The 24,273-nt window shown below is 41.8% G+C and overlaps 1 protein-coding gene across 6 annotated transcripts in view; it reads right to left on the reverse strand.

Annotated features, from left to right (window-relative positions):
- Positions 1 to 782: 782 nt before the first annotated feature.
- The window catches only part of CFH (complement factor H), a 46,505-nt gene continuing 23,014 nt past the window's right edge, over positions 783 to 24,273 (reverse strand). Inside the window, exons 9-23 of one of the 6 annotated variants that reach the window (XM_083506729.1) lie at positions 23,620 to 23,802; positions 22,920 to 23,096; positions 21,017 to 21,193; positions 19,833 to 20,006; positions 18,682 to 18,864; positions 17,848 to 18,027; positions 15,838 to 16,002; positions 14,737 to 14,907; positions 11,945 to 12,121; positions 10,410 to 10,586; positions 8,305 to 8,481; positions 6,963 to 7,139; positions 4,977 to 5,159; positions 2,903 to 3,113; positions 783 to 1,280 (exon numbers count right to left, since the gene is read on the reverse strand). In XM_083506729.1, the coding sequence (XP_083362855.1) occupies positions 1,208 to 1,280; positions 2,903 to 3,113; positions 4,977 to 5,159; positions 6,963 to 7,139; positions 8,305 to 8,481; positions 10,410 to 10,586; positions 11,945 to 12,121; positions 14,737 to 14,907; positions 15,838 to 16,002; positions 17,848 to 18,027; positions 18,682 to 18,864; positions 19,833 to 20,006; positions 21,017 to 21,193; positions 22,920 to 23,096; positions 23,620 to 23,802 (2,585 nt within the window). In that variant the 3' untranslated portion in view covers positions 783 to 1,207. The remainder of the gene's footprint in view (positions 1,281 to 2,902; positions 3,114 to 4,976; positions 5,160 to 6,962; positions 7,140 to 8,304; positions 8,482 to 10,409; positions 10,587 to 11,944; positions 12,122 to 14,736; positions 14,908 to 15,837; positions 16,003 to 17,847; positions 18,028 to 18,681; positions 18,865 to 19,832; positions 20,007 to 21,016; positions 21,194 to 22,919; positions 23,097 to 23,619; positions 23,803 to 24,273) is intronic. The other 5 variants (XM_083506730.1, XM_083506731.1, XM_083506732.1 and 2 more) reach the window with 5 other exon arrangements.

The following is a 24,273-nucleotide window of genomic DNA, read 5'->3' on the forward strand; positions in this document are numbered from 1 at the left end:
AGGTTTGCCACCGCTGTCCTATACCCTTTTAAAATGTGGGGTTTTTTTTGGGGGGGGTTATTGGGTTGTTGTTTTCATTTTGATTATTATTTTTTATTCATTTATAAAACAGCAAAATATATAAAGGGAGCAAGAGGACTTAAGACTGGGAAACAGAGAAGCAAAAGAAACAAAATCTATCCCTAGTTAGGGAACATGCACAAGATAATGTTATTGCATTTTGGGCGTACCAGAGGTATATGATTGCTTACTGTGGAAAACAGGACTAGAAGGCTGATCTGACAGATACTTTCATGGTTTGTTAATATTGGGATTTAAGGACATAAGAAACAGATCATTACTTCCAAATTCCAGTAGCCACCAATGCAGCCACATATCTCATCTGTGGGGATGTTAATATGCCAAAGTGTCAATACACTTGTCTGAGCATATTCAAAAGCAATAGTAATAGCCAGGGGCATAATTTGGTCTTTAAGATTTCAGCAGTGTCCTATGTTGGGCCCAAATTCAGCAAACCCCCCCCTTCTGTTCTGTTCAATTCACCATGTCATAGTTGTGATGCCCTGTGATGCCCCAGGCTCAGTGCCCAGTGCAGCAGAACCAGTCACACTGATCTAAATCCGCCTCTGTAATTCTACAATCCTATAAACGTTAACCCAGAAGTAAGTTTCAATGTACTCAATGGGGTTTCCTCCCACAGGCATGTAAGCTTGCTACTAGTACATTAAAAAACAATAATTTGTATGCTATGCATTTTTATTATATACTAACAAAGGAAAGAATTTTTTATGAACAAGTGCTTTTATTTTTATTTTGGAATGAACATAATAGCCCTACAAGCTTACAAAAATTCACTGCAGTTTTACACAACTAGTGTATTGTTTACAGCTGCTAGGCCTCACTGAGAATTCTAAAGTCCAGAGTTGGAAATGTCTATACAAAACTGTTGGGTTATTGTCTCCTGGTGTATTTCTTTCCTTCCTATAACATTTTCCATGATGCTTTCAAGTAGAATTTATTGTAAGTGAACCAGGCCTACATCTATACTCATTGTATCAATCCTTAAAAGTTGCAAGTGTGTCTTCAAGGAAGTCGGCTTCCAATTTTAGGTCCATGATCCATTGTGAGCAGCTGCATATAATCCATGGGAAAATCTATTGGTGTTTGTGAAGAAGTAGCTTGATTTGATAATATTAAAAATAAATCATCAATGAATTTTGAAGATCAGGTGCTGGTTAAAAATGTCTTCTGTATGCTTCTTCCAATTACTTTTGCTGTCACTGTTAAATAGAAAGTAAGCAATGAAAATGTAAGGTTACATACATACATAATTAACCTTTGTGTAGATACCTACTAAGAGTCTTTGATTAATTTATTATATTAAACTGGTTCCATATGCAAGTAACACTATGTAATAATTATATGATTTCAATTTTTTTTTGTCTAGAGTCACTCAACAGACACTGCACAGACCCCATTGCACAATCATTGCTGCCATTATTACTTTCCAAATTATCTGTGTTACAATAAAAGGTCAAACATCATTTTCCGTGAGTGATGGCATTAAAAATCGCATTCCACATGTACAAAATATGCCTTGTTAGGCAAACATTTCTGATATTGATAGCTAAACTTTAACACCAATTTAAAGGGTTGGAATCAACCCAAGTTTAAAAAAAAGGTAAAGGACCCCTGACAGTTAAGTCCAGTCATGGATGACTCTGGGGTTGCAGTGCTCATCTTGTTCTATAGGCCGAGGGAGCTGGCGTTTGTCTGCAGACAGTTTTTCTGGGTCATGTGGCCAGCATGACTAAGCCACTTCTGGCAAACCAGAGCAGTGTATGGAAATGTTGTTTACCTTCCCGCTGGAGCGGTACCTATTTAGCTACTTGCACTTTGACGTGCTTTCGAACTGCTAGATTGGCAGGAGCAGGGGCCGAGCAACGGGAGCTCACCCCGTCGCGGGGAGTTGAAAAACCAGCCAGAAATCAGGTGCTAATACAGACTCAGTGTTGCACCGCAAAGAAGAAGAAGAAGAAGAAGAAGAAGAAGAAGAAGAAGAAGAAGAAGAAGAATAGTAGTAGTAGTAGTAGTAGTAGTAGTAGTAGTAGTAGTAGTAGTTTGGATTTGATATCCCACTTTATCACTACCTGAAGGAGTCTCAAAGCGGCTAACAATCTCCTTTTCCCTTCCTCCCCCACAACAAACACTCTGTGAGGTGAGTGAGGCTGAGAGACTCCAGAGAAGTGTGACTAGCCCAAGGTCACCCAGCAGCTGCATGTGGAGGAGCAGAGACGTGGTCCCAGTTCAACAGATTATGAGTCTACCGCTCTTAACCACTACACCACACTGCTGCTGTATTTATGATACCAGCTGAGATTTTGTGGGGGTATGTGTGTGTGAATTATGGAACTCTCCTGGGGAATATTATGAATCCATTCATTCAGAGTGAAAGAGCAACAAGAGATGCTTACTCCATAATGTGACGATTCTGATGCTTAGGAGCACTGAAGTTTAAATGGTCCTGGTGAATTTATTCTAAAGGCTGAGTAAGGAAGCGCTAAAACACTTGTGGCATTTCATACCTAAAAGTGGATTGTGTCATGGCTTAATTTGGGCTTTACTTGTGGCAGCAGAACTACTTTTTTCTCATTTTAATTCTGTCTAGGACTTTGAGAACGGAGAAAACAGTGAAAGAAAGGGAAGGTGAGAGGAGAAAATAAGAGATGATGAACAACAAAGAAGAGTAACTCTGGGAGGAGATGAGAAAAACGGGTATAGATGGATAAAAATCGAAAATCTGCTGTAGACCAAGAAAATTTCAAAGACATTTATTTTGTAATGCACATTGCTTTCTATAGCTTAACAAAAATCACAGATTTTTCTGTTATTATGCTTTAACTGCAATGTACCTACAGGTATACATTTTGGGTAGTCCAACTTGCCCTCTCTACATTGGGCTCTGAAGGGAGGTGAGGATGGATCTGGGCGAAAGCCCTTTTTGCAGGCAAACTCTGTCTCGTCTCCAGATGTGGAATAGATTTTCTGAGTTCGTTTCCACTTCAGCCGTATATTGTTTTGATTCATATCTTCTTCAGTTGCTGTACAAGGAACTGTAGAAAGGCACAAATCATGCCATCTAAGAGATTAATTTGACAACGAGGAATTCACTTGACCAAAACGAGAAACGAAAACCAACAACCCTTTGGATTGTGTCCAAAGTTAGTCATACTCAGTCAAACCCACTGAAATAAATTGAGATTGAGAATGTGGTCCCATCAGTGGGTCTCCTCTGAGGAAAAATAAGTAAAGCTTCTGTCAAGTGAATAAATAAATAAATAAATAGCAATTTAAATATTTCCCCCATTAAAACCAATTGGGAGTCACAAGCTTTAGATTTTCTGAGTTGAGATTCAGCCAATGTGAAGAAACCATCAGGAGCAGTCCACATTTAATTGGGTGCTTTCTGAATTGGGGTCTGATACCAATATTATTATACATTATATAGCAGTATGTGGCTGTTGTCATGATAGAAGAAGAAGAAGAAGAGTTTGGATTTGATATCCCACTTTATCACTACCCGAAGGAGTCTCAAAGCGGCTAACATTCTCCTTTCCCTTCCTCCCCCACAACAAATACTCTGTGAGGTTAGTGGGGCTGAGAGACTTCAGAGAAGTGTGACTAGCCCAAGGTCACCCAGCAGCTGCATGTGGAGGAGTGGGGACGCGGACCCAGTTCCCTAGACTGTGAGACTACCGCTCTTAACCACTACACCACACTGGTAGCTATGAGGTCCTTGAGTCAGTCCAGAATATGCAGCCTCAGCATGTAAATGAAGTGTCCACGCACAAATATTGCAAGGGCTGTCACATGGGAGAGGGAACAAGCTAGTTTTTTCCTGCTCTGGCTCACACCAATGGCTTCAAGTTCAAGTTACAAGAAAGGATAAACACCAGAAAAAACTTTCTGACAGTAAGAGCTGTTCCACCTCCCTCGGGAGGTTGTGGACTCTGCTTCCTTGAGGTTTTGAAGCAGAGGTTGGATAGCCATGGATGCTGAGATTCCTGCATTGCAGGGGCTTAGACTGGATGACCCTTGGGGTCCCTTTCAACTCTATGATTCTATGATTCTATGAAGTGCTTGGGGAGTCTCCAGTACAACTCCCCAGATCATCTCCACTAGCTTAAACAGAGAGGCTGGTGAACATCAGATCAAACAGTACACCAACAGGATCCTTGTTTTGTGTCTCTGGCCCAACAGCAGGAACAACTCAACCCTGGCTCCCAGGTGGACTGGCTTCCTGGAGAGGAAGATACCAGGTCAGCCCCCTCATCCATGATCAAGTCATGGAGGAACGTTTTATTGTGGCCTATCAGGGCATTCAGTAACAGCAGAACAAGATGTGAGGGTTGCCTGTAATGACAGCCCAAATTTTGTCAGAAGATGCAACAACTGTAAGATATCTCCTGTCCCTTCGCCTTATCTGGGGTAAAGAACAATATGGTCTCCACAAGTGGTTATTGTTAATGTTCTTCTTAAACTATTGATTTTGGTCCAAAACATTACAACGTGAAGTTTGAAGGCTCGTTATAGATGTGATTAACCTTAAGGCCCATCTAATAGTTTGTTGATGCAGCTGTTTGCAGGAAGAGGCACTGAGGGGAATTTGAATTCACTGCTGTGAGGAAAGTGGAAAGTCAGTGTCTGAGAGGAAAACCTTGCAAAGGCTGCCTATTATCAGTAAAGGCACCCAAAGTTTGGTGGGTGGCTCACTTTGCTTCATGAGAGAACTACCTGTAGTTCGTGGGAGGAGCTGGGATGGAGGGTAACTAAAAGTGTGTAGTAAAGCAAAAACACCTATAGAACAATGCCAACTGCTGACACCACACTGGTGCCACTAGGTCACAGGTTTTTGAATTTATTGAATATCCTTCAATAGAACAGAAAAAGCAAAGATTTAGAGAAATTTCCTGTACCTGTGCACGTTGGTGTATCTGTCCAATGACCGTTGAGACATTGTACATATTGATTTCCTTGTAGTATGTGGAAAGCTTGGCACTTATACTCTACATATGCCCCTGGCATATATTCTGACTTTGCCAGGCCCAGAAAGTCTCCATTTTCAATAGGAGGTGGTGGACCACATTTTCCTGCAGCATCTGTGGTGATGCATTGAAACAGAAAAAGGAATCTATTACATAGCACTTACTAGGATTACACATATGGCTGTGCACACAAGCATTTCTATAATTCAGCTTCTATATCAAGAAAAAAGAAAAGTATCATGCAAAGATTTAATTTAAAAAGGAAGAAAAGTTTTAATATACGTTTTATTGAGCTATGTATATCTGCTTGGTGAAATAATCAGTGAACAAATTGTCTTTCTAATGTCTCTTCAAGTGTGGCTGACATTCCATCAGCACCTCCTTAGTTGGTCAAACAGACCAATCATTAAAACAACTAGAACCTATTTTGACATGGATGGGATCTCATTGGGAGGAGGAGCTGGCTGTCCTCTGAATTTTGCTCAGCTCTTCACTATCAAAATTTATCATATTCTGCTGTTTTTGAAAATCTCTTTCAGTATCTTGCAAGTGTCTATTTGTAAAAATTGATTCTACAGAAGCTTAAAAGGTAAAAGTAAAGGGACCCCTGACCATTAGGTCCAGTCGTGACCGACTCTAGGGTTGCGGTGCTCATCTTGCTTTATTGGCCGAGGGAGCCGGTGTACAGCTTCCGGGTCATGTGGCCAGCATGACTAAGCCGCTTCTGGCGAACCAGAGCAGCACACAGAAATGCCGTTTACCTTCCTGCTGGAGCGGTACCTATTTATCTACTTGCACTTTGACGTGCTTTCGAACTGCTAGGTTGGCAGGAGCAGGGACCGAGCAAGGGGAGCTCACCCCGTCACGGGGATTCAAGCTGCCGACCCTCTGATCAGCAAGTCCTGATCTTTAGTCTCATCCAGTATTGTGTTTATGTTCCTACCTCTCCAGTCTGCTAAAGTTCAGTTTGTAAGCTCTTTCAGGAACGGACGTGTTCTTATTTTTCTGCATTGTCTCCCCTCCACCCCCACTCTTATGCTTTGAAGCACCTTATGCATTGATGGTGTGAAAAACCATAATTTTCTTACTTATGAGGTTATAAGGGTTAGCCAAATGGTGGAACGAATGTCTAAATGATCCACAACACATATAATAACACAACTCTCACCACCTCAAATGGCATACTTCAAGGTACACAGGCAGCTCCCAGTCATCTAGAGCTGAGTAATCCAGCTGAACAATTGACTCAACAATTTCCTAGAGAACAAGTGGGCACGTGTGTGTCTTGAGAATGCATCAAGTACTATAAATTCTACTTGAATTTATTATGGAAAGGTTGAGATATCTCAGTTCTTCTGTACTTATTACAGTTCAAGGGACACTGGCTACTAGTGCTGGAAGAGACAAAAATACTTATAGTCTATCCTTTGCTATGAATCACAGTCATCTGGGAGGGAGACTGGAATCAGATTGGCATAGACAGTCTAGATCAACATGTGCCACAAACAGATGATTACATCGCAAGTAGCTCAAATTGATTTAAATAAGCATCGCAAGCCACCTTGTGCTGTGGAAGACCAATTGGGTCTGCATGGATTTCTTCCCAATCACAATCGTGATGATTGGTCAATGAAGGAAAACTACCACCTCCAACTACTGAGTAATCCCATAGGAATCTCCACCAGGCCCGTTCTAGATGAAGATTGTTGGTTTTCCCATAGCATACACTTCAGTCTTGACTCCCTCTGGTATATTCCTCATAGCCCAGAGATTAGCAGAAGGTAAATAATAAATGACAGTCCAAGACTATGCAAGAATCCGCACAGTGCAAAATTTAACATACAACTTTATTTTTTTAAAAGGAAGAATGTTATATTCATCTCTTTTAGACTATTTAAAAAATTGGACATCAAATACCTGTGCATCTTGGTGGTTCTGTCCATTCTTTGTTCACACACTTTACTGTAAAAGATCCAAAAAGGCTGTATCCTTGGCGACAGTGATAGCGCACCTTCTCAAGAGGCAAGTACCTTTGCTTGAGAGCAGTCGTAATCTGACCATTAGAAACCTGGGGTGGGGGAGGGCATGTTGCATCTGAAATGAGAGATAAAACTTCAGTCCTTGAAAATGCATTCTATTCCCACAAAATAGCACATACCAGTTTGTTCCAACATTCTGAGAGTGGACAACAGATGTCATAAGAGAGGATACTGTCCTAACTGTGAGAATTGCTGGTCTCCAACCCCCATTGAGGGTATAGGCTCCTATCTACCCAGCTGTAACCATAAACACATGGACTTAGGAAAGAGCCCTGTTTGACGCAGAGTAAACCTGCACTGGGGGAAGCTGAGAAAAGAGCACATGCTTGTGGGGTTGCAACCTCAAGACTGCTATTTGCAACCCCAGTGCTGTCATTCTTTGTTATAAAAGTTAGAGGTCAAAAGTGTGTGCTTTTGTAAATGAGTCCAGGAAGAAAAGTCCCTGGAAATGGCAGCTGTATCAGGTCATTTAAGGGTAAGTCAAGGTGCATATGGCAACTCTTCTTCCCTGCTGCCTGGAACACAAAAAGCACTGAGGTCCACCTAGATCAATTTTATCTGTGTCAGGGATCTTGTGGCCCTCCAGATGTTGTTGGACTACATCTCCCATCATCCCCAGCCAGCAAGGAGGGCACACGGAAAACAGGAACTCACACAGGTGGATAATTCTCCTTGTTAGGACTTTAAAAATAAACTTCTTTGGCTGTAACAGTAAAGCATGCCTCCAGTTTTAATTCAGAAACAAAATATCTGCCTTGGCCACCAGACATTTTGTAATCTCTTTCCAGTTTCTTCCACTTCCTTTTTCACATTTATATTTGGCACACAGAAGGAAGATCAGGAACCCAGTATACCTGAAGGAGCATCTCCACACCCATCTTTCTGCTCGGACACTGAGGTCCAGCTCTGAGGGCCTTGTGGCAATTCCCTCCCTGCAAGATGTGAGGTTACAGGGAACCAGGCAGAGGGCCTTCTCGGTAGTGGCGCCTGCCCTGTGGAACACCCTCCCATCAGATGTCAAGGAAATAAACAACTATCCAACTTTTAGAAGACATCTGAAGACAGCCCTGTTTAGGGAAATTTTTAAGGACTGATGCTTTTATTTTGTTTTTAGATATCTTGTAAGCCGCCCAGAGTAGCTGGGGAAATCCAGCCAGATAGGTGAGGTATAAATAATAAAAAATATCATCATCATCATCACCTGCAATGCCAGGTCTTACCTACACATGTTGGTGGTTCTGACCACTCTTTATTTTGACATGTTACATTAGGCAATCCAGAGATTTCAAAACCTTCACGGCATTGATAATGCACCTCGTGGTCAGGCAGATAGACCTCTGCTGTCCCCGCCACAATGTCAGCACTGGCAACTGCAGGGGGCTCTCCGCAGGTTGCATCTAAATGGGGAGAGGAAACCAACAAATAAGCTTTTCCTCCACAAATTGTGCTTTCTGCATGATAGATACCCATCATTCTTCTTAAAAAAAGAATGCCAGAACCTAATGTGAACAAACACAAAGATAAGAGTGCAAGAGCTTAATGCAAGCAAACCTTGCTTGCAGACAGAGTCGCCAAATTTTCAAAAACATTGCAGGGGCCCCATGCAACGCCCTGGTGTCACATGTGCAACATCACACAGAGCTGAGCAGTGGAGCCAAATGCGGCTGCAACATGGCCCCAGCAGCAGGTGGACCCCGTCCTCCCCAGCCAGCTGCCGTGCAAGGGAAAGATGTAAAGGACCCCCGTTAGGTCCAGTCGGGGTTGCGGTGCTCATCTCGCTTTACTGGCCGAGGGAGCTAGAGTACAGCTTCCGGGTCATGTGGCCAGCATGACTAAGCTGCTTCTGGCAAACCAGAGCAGTGCACAAAAATACTGTTTACCTTCCGGCTGGAGCGATACCTATTTATCTACTTGCACTTTTTGGTGTGCTTTCGAACTGCTAGGTTGGCAGGAGCAGGGACCGAGCAATAGGAGCTCACCCCATCGCGGGGATTCGAACCGCCGACCTTCCAATCAGCAAGCCCTAGGCTCAGTGGTTTAACCCACAGCGCCACCCGTGTCCCTGTGCAAGGGAAAGAAATCACCCCCAAATGTCTCGGCCCCTATGTTTACAGATCATGGTTAAGGAGGACCAAGCTTAACTGCAATCCTGCTGTCCAATGCCTAACTAAAGCCAAACCTTGGTTTAACTACCACACCTGCATGCAAAGACCAACAGTGGGTCCAACAGTTAAGAAGGCAGTTTCTGCAAATGCTATGAGGGGCAGATGGGGCTCACCAACTAGGTAGCCCATCTAGGAGAAGGAAAGCCCTGATCCTGAACCTTCACTGATTCTTGCCTGATCGAGCACACTACAGTGGTACCTTGATTGAAAAACAGCTTAGTTTATGAACAAATTGGAAATTGAATGCTGCAAATCCGGAAGTAGGTGTTTTGGTTTATGAACTTTGCCTTGGAAGCTGAACATGTTCCGCTTCCTGTTGAGTGTGTTCTGTTTGTAAATTGAGTCCGCCGCTGCTGATCGGAGGCTTCCTGTTGAGTCTCGAGCACCCACACAATACAGAGCTGACATTTGGAGCTTTTGTTTTTGCTATATTTCTGTGTTTTTGTTTATGTGGCTTTTACATTTTTTTGACTGTGACTTGTTCTTCGTTTTATGGGACTGACTTGTGACTGTGGCTTGTGCCTTCGTTTTTGTGACTGTGTGGAACCCAGTTCAGCTACTGGTTGATTGTGTGACTGCAGAAATGGATAAAAGCCCCCCATCCAAACAATGACTATCATCAGTGTACGTAAGAGAAAATAATAATTTTAATTTTTATCATCTACAATACTGTCTTATTTATTTTATACTACAGTACATTGATTATTGCCTTCATTTTATGGATCAATGGTCTTGTTAGATAGTAAAATTCATGTTAAATTGCTGTTTTAGGGGTTGTTTTTCATCGTCTGGAACGGATTAATCCATTTTCCATTACTTTCTATGGGAAAGCACATCTTGGTTTAAGAACACTTTGGTTTAAGAACGGACTTCCAGAATGGATTAAGTTCGTAAACCGATGTATCACTGTATTGCCAATGCTGATCAGCAGAAACTCTCCAAGGTATCACCAGAGTTCATTCCAAGCCTTTCTACCCCAGATCATTTTAACTGAAGATGTAAGGGATTTAAGCAGAACCACATTTGTGAGCCTAAACATCTACAGAGATGAACTTGCTTGTTCACTATGCCCCTTGCTGTTCAAACCAGTGGTTGAATTGCTCTGTTCCCAGAAGCAAACTACCTTTAGAATTGTTACCCAGGCATAACATGCAACATACCTTCACAGGCTGAAGCTTCCGACCATTTTCCTTTGTGGCATGTAATATTCCGTGGTCCTTCTGTAGCATAACCTGGTGCACAGTTGAAAGCTAATAGGTCCCCAGACTCATAGTGATTTTTTATTAATCCTTCATATGCAGCATCAGTGAGTATGGGGGGTTCCCCACACGACTTTTCTGAGAAGATAATACAAATGAAAATATGATTCCCCAAAAATGTCACCATACCTGTGTCTGGATTTCCCTACTAAAATACTGAACAAAGCTGCATTTCAAAGGCTGAAGGGAGTTGTGTGTTGTTGGTTGTCCCCCCCCCCCCAAGTGTGAGATATGAAGACAGGCAGAAAGTGGGGAGAGGGATCAGTAATCAGAGAACTTCACAATGGGTTAAATGCTGAAGAACATAAATATTACCGGGAAAGAAAACAGATGGTTTAGTAATTTAATATGTCTGCTATGGCCAATCTACAGAATTTAGATACATGTTTAAGTCTGGCCAGGTCCATAGTCCAGTGGTTTTCAAACTTTTATACCACCTTCCTAATTGCCTGCTCTCAAGTTTCAATTTCACTCCCAAAAAAATCCTAAATACTGCAGGATTCTGGAGTCACAACCTAAAGCACATTCTCAGTTTAAGCAGGGCAGTGGCTATACCCAGTGCTTTTTTTCCTGGGGTACGCATACCCCTAAACATTTTCTGAATCTTTGTACTTTTGTCCATTTACTGTATTTATTTTCCCCAATCTGAACTATAAAATGGTGATTTTCTTGAGTCAAAATGAGAGTACCCCTAAACATTTTCTTAGAAAATAAGCACTGGCTGTACCTGTTGGGTTTTGCCACTGCCCCACATAATCTTACAGTGCAGCCCATAATACACATTATGCCTTTTGCTGCTGTGCATTACAGGGGGAAACCAGTAAATGTGGATCAGGTTCTATCGATCATGTTTTCTTTCACAGACGCTTGTCTGTTCTGACTAGGGATGGTAAGCCAGTAAACCAGCGTCTCACTGAGGAGCCCCTGAAAAGTTTCTGAGACATTCAAGTGCTGCCCAAAACCAAAAGCAAGGTCATGGTTGAAATATTAAAGCAACAAAATGTTAGACTGCAAGTTGAATTACCCTCAATTCTGCAAGAGGGAGAATATTTCAAAACTCTGAATGTTTGCTGGTTGGCAGGACACTTCAAGTGAGGCAGTGTCACAATTTCTATAGGTTTGGCAAAATGTCTTCCATGCATAGCCTTGATGGAACAAGACTGAAGTCTCATTGAAAGCTCTTCATTGGATATATAGTTACCCTCCACTTTTGAATGGAAGCTGAGGTCCAGCTCTGAGGGTCTAGGAAATAAACAACTATCTGACTTTTAGAAGACATCTGAAGGCAGCTCTGTTTAGGGAAGTTTTTAATGTTTAATGTTTTATCGTGTTTTTAATATTCCATTGAGAGCCGTCCAGAGTGGCTGGGGAAACACAGCCAGATGGGTGGAGTGTAAATAATAAATTATTATTATATCATAAGCACATTTTCTTACCTCTACAAGTTGGCGGTGGGGACCATTCCCTATTTTCGCATGTTGAAGTACTTGATTCGCCAAGTTCAAAACCTTCATGGCAATGATACTCCACACTTTCACCAGAAAGATACTTTTTCTGGGAACTATTATTTACCTCACCATGGGCAATTGCAGGGGGATCTCCACATCTTGTATCTGGAAAGGGAGTAATAATAATAATAATAATAATAATAATAATAATAATAATAATAATAATAATAATAATATATTTATTGTCATTGCCCCCTTCGGGGACAACGAAATTACTTGACTGCTCCATAAAAACACTAATTAAACAATACAGGGAGATTAGATGACTTTCAAATATATAACATGCAGTCTTCATGAATACAATTAAATGGCATAAAAACATTTCCAGAGTGTTTCATATGCAGAACTGCTCTCTCCTTTTTCTTCTGGTAGAAAGTTTCAGAGGCAGCCATTCAAAGTCAGTTTACAAAGTGAGGCAGGGAAGAAAGAAATTTGGAGGCTTATAGTATTGCTGTGATATCTGTTATTTTATTAATATGTGCACTGCAGATGGGAGAGTGGTTAGGTACCTAGACACCCTAAGTAGGTTTACCAAGAAGTTTTTTCCAGTTAAGTGAGTCAGTGGGGGTTATTCTCATAAAAATGCCCTTAAGATTTCAGCTACACTTTCCATTCCGTAGTTCAGGGGTTGTCAACCTGGTCTCTACCGCCTACTAGTGGGCGTTTCAGGATTCTAGGTGGGCGGTAGGGGTTCTACGGCACAAACTGAATACTCCTCCCATAGAGCACTGGTGGGCGGTAAGGAAATTTTACCATCAAGAAAGATGAATTAGTGAGCGGTAGGTATAAAAAGGTTGACTACCCCTGCCTTAGTTAATTCAAACCACAGCGGCAAGTCGTAAGACTGCTTAGCTCAGTACCATGCATACTATCTTTCATGGAATGCAGGATTTTATTTTCTCCTTTTATGCCCCATTATAGGTTGCCAATGAAATATGCGGGGTGCAATGCTATTGTCTTGAAAGTTGAAGAATGGAGGAGTTATTTGCAGCCAAGCGGTCTCCTTCAGGCATTCAAGTTCTGTATGCAATGAAGGCTTGTGTAAGGAGGATGGTGGCAACTCCCTCCTTCCTCTATGCATGTTCACTGAATACCTGAACAGAGTTTGTCCGCCCGAAACGGCTTCAACCCAGTATACCTGAAGGAGTGTCTCCACTCCCATCCTTCAGCCCGGACACTGAGGTCCTCCTCCAAGGGCCTTCTGGCGGTTCCCTCACTGCGAGAAGTGAGATTACAGGGAACCAGGCAGAAGGCCTTCTCGGTGGTGGCGTTCGGACTATGGAAGGCCCTCCCATCAGATGTCAAGGAAATAAATAGCTATCTGATTTTTAGAAGACATCTGAAGGCAGCCCTGTTTAGGGAAGTTTTTAATGTTTGATATTTTATCGTGTTTTTAATATTCTCTTGGAAGTTGCCTAGAGTGGCTAGGGAAACCCAGTCAGATGGGCAGGGTAAAAACGAGGAAATTATTTATTTATTTATTTTTATTTTTATTTTTATTTTTATTTTTTTTATTTTTATTTTTCTGCCTGGGTATGCAAAGAAGAGTGGGATATACAGTCAATCAATCAATCAATCAATCAATCAGATCACATCATATATTTTGCTTCATCAGCTGTGTAAGGGACAACAGGGGAAGAGTGTAAGACACTTGGTTGCTCCTTACGGCATCAGCTGCCATTCGTGTTACATCTAATTCCTGCCATTCTATTGAGCGGCTCCCAAACTTATTGGAAAGAAATTCACCATGGAGCACTATCTCCACCCTTATACCAAAGAAAAATATTTATTTATTTTCCTTTCCAATCTCTTCACGGAGCACTTGGAGATGCTTTGTGGAGCACCAAGTTCTCCATGGAGCACAGTTTGGGAAGCACTGATCTATTGAATAAGCATCTTTATTACCTCACGAGTGCATTACTATTTCACAAAAAAAGGTAAAGGACCCCTGGATGGGTTGCAGTGCTCATCTCGCTTTCAGGCCAAGGGAGCCAGTGTTTGTCCACAGACAGCTTTCTGGGTCACGTGGCCAGCATGATTAAACTGCTTCTGGCACAATGGAACACCGTGACGAAAACCAGAGTGCACGGAAATGCCGTTTACCTTCCCACCGCAGTGGTACCTATTTATCTACTTGCACTGGCTTGCTAGGTTGGCAGGAGCTGGGCAGAGCAACGGGAGCTTACCCCATTGCAGCAAGCCCAAGAGCCTCAGTGGTTTAGACCACAGCAGCACCCACAACCCTGGTTTGAATCCCCATTATTAAATAAGAACATAAGAAGAGCCTGATGGGTCAATGGCCCTTCTAGGCCAGCGTTCTGTTCCTCAAGTGGGCAGCCAAATGTCTGTTGAAGACCCACAAGCCTGATCTGAGTGTAAGAGCAATCTCCCTTCCTGTGATTTGCAGCAACTGGTATATGCAAAGCATAGACATCAATGGCCTTCTCCATGAATTTCTCCAGTCCTCTTTTCAAGCCATCTAACTTGGTGGCTATCAATGTCTTCTGTATGAGTAGGTTCCAAAGTTTAAGTGTGTCCTTAGAATAATTTGAGAGAGGAATTGCCATTTTGAGGCCACAATGTCATTTATATTTTCTACTTTCTTTTCTTTTTTTAAAAAAGGTTATGCTTCTTTAGTTTATAAATCACCCGCCACCACCCTCAATTCTCTGACTTCTTGAAAACAAAAAAGGGAAATATGAAAGGAAGATCATACTAACCTAAACAGCGTGGTGGGGTTTGCCACTTTCCATTGTCACATTTTATTTTTTGTGGCCCTTGAAGAAAGAAGTTTTCCTGACACCTGAAGCTTATCTCCTCACCACTCTTATAGTTTCTCGTATCAGTTATGTCAATGGCATTGGGAAGCTGAGGTGGTGGTGGACAGAATGCTTTAATAAAGAAATAAAAGTCCATTAGAATTCAATGATATAAAGTTATGCAAGGAAACTATGAAAAGTGAGCGTCTAGTCAAACCTCCTTATCCCTTGAATGGATTCAATGTTGCAATGAGTTAGTTGCATTGGTCTTGAAGCAAAGAGCTGCCTGGTAAAACCTGCAAGAGAAGCAGAACTTCTCCAGTTTAGTTCCAGTGAGATCCCCATGTTGCCTCATCAGGCTCTCCAAAACTCAGTGCAGGTGAGGTGTCTGTCTACAGAAGTGTGGAGAGTTGCTGTCGCTCCTGAAATTTATATTTGCAAGCTACCCTTCCTCTATTGCAGTGTTTTAACCTGCATATAGTTCAGTTCAGCTTTGCATGCTTCTTGTGGTGCATGAGAACATACCAAAAAGGTTCTTGCTAGCAACCTAAATCTGACATGTGAACTCAACCCAGATTTTACTATTATAAAGCTACAGGAAGGTCACTCTTGAGAAAGTAGCAAGATATGCCACCCAATCCAGTTTTATGTGTTTCTGAATCCTGGGCACCACAGTTGAGTTGACCTCCAGGGATGGTGCTCTCAGACAGGGATGCAGAAGGGAAAATGCACTCTGTGCCTCTGTTTGCAAGAACCAACAGCCTGTAGTGACTGCTTTGCAAGCTGCTAATTCTGTCCTTGGGTCGAATGATTGCCTTTCCCATGTGGCAGCAATGCTTCTGCTCCTGAAGTGGATAAACTAATATCCTGATCTCACACTAGCCGAGTACATAAGGCATGCAGAATTCATGCAATCTTAAATGTGATCTTTCCAAAGGAGCTGAGTCTAGCCTACCCAGGAAGGCACTCCTGAACAGGTCTGTCCCACTCTTGCTTCCAGTGGCCACATCTGTCACTCAAGTTGAGAAACCATGCATTTGTATATAGCATGCAAAACTGTACCTGTGCATTCTGGCTCAGGTGACCATTTTCCATTAACACATTTTGTTTTATGTTGATTGGAACCACAGGTGAAGGTTACAACGTTGCTGTGCATAAACACTTTCTCCAGAGAAGCATATGGTACAAACTTGGCATTCTGTGGACGTCTACATTTTGCTGCAACATCTAACAATTCAAATGTTGTTCAAGTAAAGTTGTTTGTTAGCAAATCACAATCAAATGGAGTTAATCAACTAGAAAATCTCACTGGTATTTTTCATGCACGTCTATTTTCCAATACGCCTTTCAGTCTTTATTGCAGTCAATCCTTGCAGCAGTTTTGGAGGAGAAACCATAATTATTGCCATTTTTTATAGGGCAGCTGAGGTGAAGAAGTAGTAACAGACTTGATTAAGACCACAAAGTATGTCTGTGGCAGAGGTCTCCTGGCAGTAGGTCTAATTTCCCGTCCAATGGATCACAAGCATATAATTGCTTATGTTAATAAATGGCAATTAAATATGAAAAGTATATAAATATGAGTGGCATTTATTTGTAATGGTATAGCTTGACACTCAGCTCTATTTCTCCTTTACATCTCCAGGTGAGGCAGTGGAAGTGTTGGACCAGCGTCTTGCCTTGGAAATGGACTGGATGAGAACCAACAAACTGAAGCTCAATGCAGATAAGACTGAGCTACCGTTAGTTGGTGGTTTCCTGGACCAGATAGGTGGGAGGTTGCCTGCTCTTGATGGGGTTACACTTCCTCTGAAGGAGCAGGGTCGTAGCTTGGGGATACTCCTGGATCCTTTGCTCTCGCTCAAGGCTCAGGTAGCCCAGAGTGCCTTCCATCAGCTTCGGCTGGTGGCCCAGCTACTCCCCTATCTGGACAGGGATAGCCTAACTACTCTTGTTTATGCTCTGGTAACCTCAAGGTTAGATTACAGCAATGCGTTATATGTAGGGCTGCCTCTGAAGACGGTTTGGAAACATCAGCTGGTGCAGAATTCAGTGGCCAGGCTGGAGCAAGGCTGTTTGAGCATATTACACTGATCATGGTCTGACTGCACTGGCTAGCAATTAGTTTCCAGGCTCGATTCAAAGTGCTGGTTTTGACCTATAAAGCCTTAAACGGCTCAGGGCCACAATACCTCAAGGACCGCCTCTTCCCCTATGAACCTACCTAAGATCATCTTCTGAGGCCCTCCTTTATGTACCTCCTCCTCGAGAGGTCCAGAGGGTGACAACACAAGAACGGGGCCTTCTCTGCAGTGGCTCCCTGTCTGTGGAATGCTCTCCCCAGGGAAGTTTGCCTGGCGCCTTAATTATACACTGTTAAGGCACCAGGCAAAAACGTTCCTTTTTAACCAGGCCTTTGGTTGATTTGATTTACCCTTTTAAAATGTTTTTCTTTGGGGGGGGGGGGCTATTGGCTTGTTGATTCTGTTTTTATTATGTACCATATTTTTCGCCCTATAGGACGCACCGTCCCATAAAGCACACCTAGTTTTTTTGGGGGGGAAATAAAGGGGGAAAAATTGTTTCCCCCCAGGTGCAGGGCTGGGGCGGGGGAAGCCCAAGCTCCCCCCGACCCCAGCCCCCAGAATAGGCAACTCTGCACAAGCCGTGGGAGCCCAGTGTCCGGCTCCCGCGCCTTGCGGAGAGCCGCGCCAAGCCTGGGCGTGCTGAGCTCAGTGTGTGCAGGCTTCAGCACACAGGCAACTCTCCACAATCTGCGGGAGCCCAGCGCCGGGCTCCCGCGCCTTGCGGAGAGCTGCGCGAAGCCTGGAGAGCGAGAGGGATCGGTGCGCACCGACCCCTATCACTCTCCAGGCTTCAGCAAAAGCCTGCATTCACCCCATAGGACGCACACACATTTCCCCTTCATTTTTGGAGGGGGAAAAGTGCGTCCAAGAGGGCGAAAAATACAGTATTTTGTGGTTTTATATGAATTTTATTCTGCGAACTGCCCTGAGACCCCTGGGTGTAGGGTGATAGATACGGTAAATTCAATAAACAATAATAGCTTACCAACACATATTGGTGACTCCCACTGCCCATGCAGACACACAGCTTCTTTAGTTCCAACAGTGAAAAAACCTCCATTACATTCATATTCCACAGTTTCACCATGCAGATATCTATCTGAGTCAACATTGACAGGGCGTCCATTTCTAATATTTGGAGGTACTTCACAAGCTCTGGGTTCCTCTGTTGAAAACAGAAGGAAATGATGTGAAACAAAATATGAGTTCTGAATTTTCTTAAAACTATAATCTCAGTCCCCAGTTGTTTTGGCTGCTCATTCTCTTCAGGCTCTCCTACACGCCAGATAAAAAATGCCAAGGGAAGCTCTTCATTTTTCAGCTCATCAGTATATATTGCAGAAGTAGAATGAAGAGGCAGACTTTGATATTATTATGGCTAGTATGATTTTAACTTCATTCTTAATAACTGAACATTGATTTGTTGTTATTTTTCTCTGTTCAGTTTTGATCTTATTTCCAGTTCCAAGCATTGGAAACTTAAGGCTGGAATTTAGAAATGGATTCTTTTATACCACATTTGGGAGCTTTAGTTTAAACATAGCATTTCAATGATAAAGCAAAGCATGAAGACACTTAAGATGGTCTGGTTCTGCTTCATATGGAGACATCAAATGTTACGCTCCACTTTCCCTTCAGCAGACCTTTTTCTTCTCCTGCAACTTGGGAAACTTCTGGGACAGAATTCCCAGCATGTAAATAGAAAAGAAATCCTAGTGGAATATATGCACATGGTGGACTTTGCTGAGTTAACAAAAACGGTTTTATCTGCACATAGCATTTGCCCTGTGAACATGCCTTAGTTGCACCTGTAATTTACCTTTGCAGAGTGGTAAAGATGTCCACTGTCCATCCAAACACTCAATCAACTTTGATCCAGTCATTGCAAATCCGAAATTACACTTGTATTCCACCTTTTCTCCATGTTCATATTCTTCCTTAAGGTCACCACTAATACTGCCATCCGAAATGCTGGGGGGTGGCTGACAAGGATCGACTTGTGCTGGAAGTAAGAGAGCATCACTTCAGTCTTGTATCTGTTAACTCAAAATAAGTCTAGACAGCACACCCTTCCACATAGAATTTTCATAATTATGAAATGATGTTGGATGCACTGAGTTCCAGCCAGTTGTGTGGAATGGATGGTGTCATTTATGTGGGAAAGACTCAAATGATCAACACTACTCATGTAGCTCCTAGTTTCACCCATTACCCACAACTGTGTAGAGGAAGCCAGGGGGAAATGGTTGCCATGTTGCTGAATGAACCCCCCCCCCCCAGCTACAGATAGGTAGGGATGCTCACACAGGGCCATTCTGGGGTTACTCCTGCTTTACATAATTTTGCTTATGGTAGCAAGGAATGTAACCCCTGCATATGATGAAATTTACTTGTATCAAATGGAACTATACAACAGAGTATATTGCATGTATAACATACCATATTTTCCCATATAATTTTGTGTTTCATTTCATTTCAGGCATTTTCTTTCTCTTTCAAAACTCAGCAATGCAGAGACAGCTTGGACATAACTGGCTGGTTGATGCAATAGGCAGTGCAATGTGAGCAAATCTCAGTCAGGTTGGAACCAGCAAATTCCCTACATAAATCTGTTAAAAACACATTCTTCCTCCATTGCTATACATGGAGCTGCCTTTATTTATATGTAATCCAAACTCCAGCAGCTAATTTGCTCACCCCATTGTGCGGATTCGAACCTCCGACCTTCCAATTAGCAAGCCCAAGAGGCTTAGTGGTTGAGACCACAGCGCCATCGACATCACCTCCTTCCCATACTCCATTGACCACACTACACTAAACAAAATGTATATATGTATACACTAGCCAGTGAAATCTTCCCCAGTAAGACTTGGGAGAAACATTACTAAAAAAGGCTGCCAGGAAATTTTTAAGAGTAACAAGCGCACTAATGTTTACTTTTTGTATAAGATATGAAAAAAAAATGCATACTTTTACATGTTGGGGGCTGTGGAGACCATCCAAAATGATAACACTGGGCAGAGTCAGGCCCAACTCTTTTGTGCTTTCCGCGGCAGGAAAATTTCACCACGTCTCCGTGCTGATATTGGTTCTTTCTAGGGTCAAGTAGCCCATTCTCCAGAAGTAAACCATCACAATGTATTGCTAAAGGAAATGTTGAGCAAAGCAGATTGAATATAATTAAGTGCATTTCAAAACAAACCTGCCTGAAATTAAACTGCTGAGCAAAATGTTTGCAAATGTTCATCAAACTTATTGCAGGCTTGCATAACCTCTGACCCCCTGGGAGTGGAGACCAATAAATCTTTAACAAGACAGCATGCCATGTTTCTCAGCTATTGGGTGAGTCCACCTTCCCCATACCTTCAAAATTTCCATGCCTGAAAATCTCTCTAGAAGAAGTCAAATTCTATTTTCTCACAACAACAACAACAACAACAACAACTGGCACACTCAGGTGAGTTGCTGGTGCTACACTTGATCTAGAAGATGGTGTGAATTCTTTGAACAACCTGAGCTTGGATATATTCCATTAACTTTTTGCTTTCCTGTTGTTTTTTTCTTCATTCTTTACATTCCAGGTGAAGGATTCTTATCAGTCGGCCTGGATGGAGGAACCACTGCAAAAAGGTGCTTCAGTTGGGGTATTTTATTCTCAGATGTTTTCTCTGAACTCTGAGCAAGCCAAACACATTGTTAAACACAGAGCAAGTTGCCTGACTCCTATATGTAGCAATTTCATCTACAGAATCAGATTGCTAAAAATCCAGCTTCACATCTTACTTTATTACATCCGAGATGAGTACATATATTCTTACTGATCATTATTAATTAGATCACGGATGTATGCCAACTGGAGGTATTTTAGTTATGTAAAATCGTTAGGAATCACTGGGAGAAAATTACTTCAAGAAAATAAAGGATATTGCTGGTTATAGCAATATCTGAAGAGAAACCAGAGTATTGCTGGTTATGACATACTAGATAATCCTAAAGTCTATATCTAGGATAATTGGAAGCCTTGCTTCTGAAAGATTATAAACTAGTGGCCTGTGTATGTAACCACATAGAAAACATCAGTGAAACAAACCTTGTTTGATTGACAAAGGCTGTGTTATATACTGGTAATTAAACAACGGTATTTTATAACTTACGTAGACATTCAGGATTTGGACTCCATCCATTCTCTGTGCATACTGCATGGTCACCTGTGGCCTTTTTAATGGTTTCAAACCCATCTTTACATTTGTAATGAAGTATTTCTTCAAACAAGAAAAACGATTGACTTGTGTTAAAGATTTCATTATTTTGCGTTGGCACTTGGCATGTCTCTGAGGAAATAAAGAATGAATTTTATGTATGATTGGTTTTATGGTATCAGTTTACATGCTCTGAAAACTTGCTAGTTCAGACTCCATGAGCATACGTATGAAGTTAAGATTTTTTTTGCCCCAATATGCATCACTTTACAGTTGTTTAAATTGAATTGCCTTTGCCATTCTACCACCAATTAACTCAGTTTGGAGAGTCCAATTTGGAGCTCTTCACGGTCTCTCTTTGTTACAGTGACCATGAACAATTTAGTATCACCAGCTTCCTTGGCCATTTCACTGCTCACCTCTAACTCTAGATTGTCTATGAGCTAGTTAAAAGGAACAGGTCCCATTACTGATTCTTAGGGACTTCACTTTCTGAATCCCTTCATTCAGAGAACTGTCCATTTCTTTCTTCCTGCTGGTTCACCAATTCCTGGTTCATAAAGGACCTTCACCTCTTATTTCATGACTGCCAAGCTTATTTAGGAGTCTTTGGTGAGATACCTTGTCAAAAGCTTTTTCAAAGTCCAAGGGGTCAGCCAGATCACCACCATTCATATGTGCCTGCTAACACACTCAAAGAACTCTACTAGGTGGGTGAGACAGGATTTGCCCTTACAGCAGACAGCCTGTTTCGACTTCAGCAAGATTTCTTTTTCTATATGGTTGGTTATTTTATTTTTCACAATACTTTCCACAAATTTCCTCAGAGCAGGCATTAAGCAAGCAGAAATTAAGCAACTTTAACCTTGTACCTATGGGACCGCCTCTCCTGGTATGCCCCACAGAGGACCTTAAGGTCCACAAATAACAACACTTTGGAGGTCCCAAGCCGCAAGGTGGTTAGATTGGTCTCAACTAAGGCCAGGGCCTTTTCAGTTCAGTACTGGCCCCGACTTGGTGGAACGCTCTCTCACAAGAGACTAGGACCCTGTGGGACTTGACATCTTTCTGCAGGGCCTGCAAGACAGAGCTGTTCCACCTGGCTTTTAGTTTGGACTCAGTCTGACCCTTATATTTCCCTCCCCTTGTGTTTTCAATTTATGGGCTACTATTAAAATAATGCTGCATTATAAATGGTATTTTAACCTGTATTTTAATAAACTGGTTTTTTGTTTGTTTGTTTGCCCCCCCATTATGTTTTATTGTAATTTTATTCATGTTAGCCACCCTGAGCCCAGCTCTGGCTGGGGAGGGCGGGGTATAAATAAAATTTTTTTATTATTACTACTACTACTACTACTACTACTACTACTACTACTACTACTACTACTATAACTTCCAGGCTCTCCCTGGATCCCATTTTAAAAACTGGAGATACATTAGCTATTTTCCAGGCCTCATTATGAAGGCTAATCTAAGGGACAAGTTACATATTGTAGCTAAATGGACAGCAATTTCACATTTGAGTTCTTTGACTACTCTGGGATGGATTTGACAGTTTGCATTTCATCACTGAGGCCTATAACTTTGTCTCTCATCAATTGATTGGCAAGAAAACAATTTCTTGTTGTTAGTTTGAGTCTCCTGCTGTAATACGTTCCCCAATATTTTGCTTTCGAAATTACTACCACTGAAAGAAGATGGAGACAGAAGAAGTCCGTATTGTGTAGAGTTTAGCCAGGTTGCACACGGTTATCAGAGCAGACTGCTTTTTAAGCTTAAGTTAATGACTTTTCCAATGTGTGGTCTAAACCAACCCATTTTTCATCCATAATAGATGATTCTTTAAACTGCTTACTGATACACTTTGGTTCAGGCTTCCACCCTTCTTCATGGCATTGTATATCTCCCGTTACAAGTCCTTGTGGAGTTGTGAAGCCAGGCTGACAGCGATATGATGTTTTGTCATTCAAATTATATTGGTCTCTTCTTTCAGTGAAAAAGCCGTTTGGTGGTATCGCGGGTCGACATATTTCTAATGAGGAAAAGGAACATATTAGACACATGAACCCATAAATTATGGTGAGCTTTGTTAGCTAAGAATCAGCTTCTTGTGAAGTCCACTACAATGTTTCATAAATTTCTCAACTGAGATCTAGTCTGGTTAAGTTATGTAGCTCAGGTTTTAGAGAGACTTTAAGGTTCATTCCACAGCTTGTCAGAAGTCCCACCCTTTGAGTACAAATATTAAACAAGTTCTTCCAGGCTCAGCTCCATCTACCACATGCTTTGCAAGTACCCAGACTGCTTGTGATTGCTTCACCCAGTGAAGAGGAGACGTTCAGAAGAGATAGGTGCTTCAAAGGCCTCTTTCCTCTGCTACTCATTACAAATCAACATGAGATTTGCAAACATGCACATCCTTAAGCTTTCCTATAACTGTGAGAAGTCTAAGAAAATAATATAATGTACTGGTTGTTCATAGCAGGACAGGGCAGGGCAGGCTCCAGGTTCTCAGGTTCTATATTGTCAAATTGGATTCCATAAATAACACTTACTTTTTACATTACAACGTGGAGTAGGTGACCAGCCATTTTTGGTGCACACGGCCTTAGCTTGTTGATTTATAGGATCAAATCCAAGCTCACAAGAATACGAAATTTCATCACCTTCTATGAACTTCTGCCAAGTATGGGCATTGAATGTGCCATGTGCAAGCAGTCCAGGAATATCACATTTTTCTAAAAGGAAAAAAAAAGGTTACGTCATTGATTGACATATATTTTGGCAATTGAAATCTTATTTTCAAGATAGATGGTGCATTACTCGAGAGACTTGGTTTAAAGTTTTCCTATATGCTTTTGCAACATATAGATGTAGAAAATAGACACACAATGTGATTCATAAAATAGGTCTTTTATGGACCCTTTCATGTGTTGAAAGAATCTTTATGACTCACAGTGTCACACCACTTTTTTTCTCTTTTAACAACCTTTCCTAGCTGCTTAAATATGAATTGATCCAATTCATATTTGAAGGTGAATCTGTATTTGAACATGAATGTTATTTGCCTTCGCAAAACAATTCAGAAACCAAAACACAGACATCCTTCATAATTCTCACTTCTCTGAATTTTGCAATGCAGATCTCTGGCCAACTGATGTGCAGAAAGGTGCATATGCTAGGGTACTGTGTGGATTAAAATACATACA

Source organism: Podarcis liolepis (assembly GCF_965112155.1).
Source record: "Podarcis liolepis genome assembly, chromosome: 6".
Taxonomy (NCBI): Eukaryota; Metazoa; Chordata; class Lepidosauria; order Squamata; family Lacertidae; genus Podarcis; species Podarcis liolepis.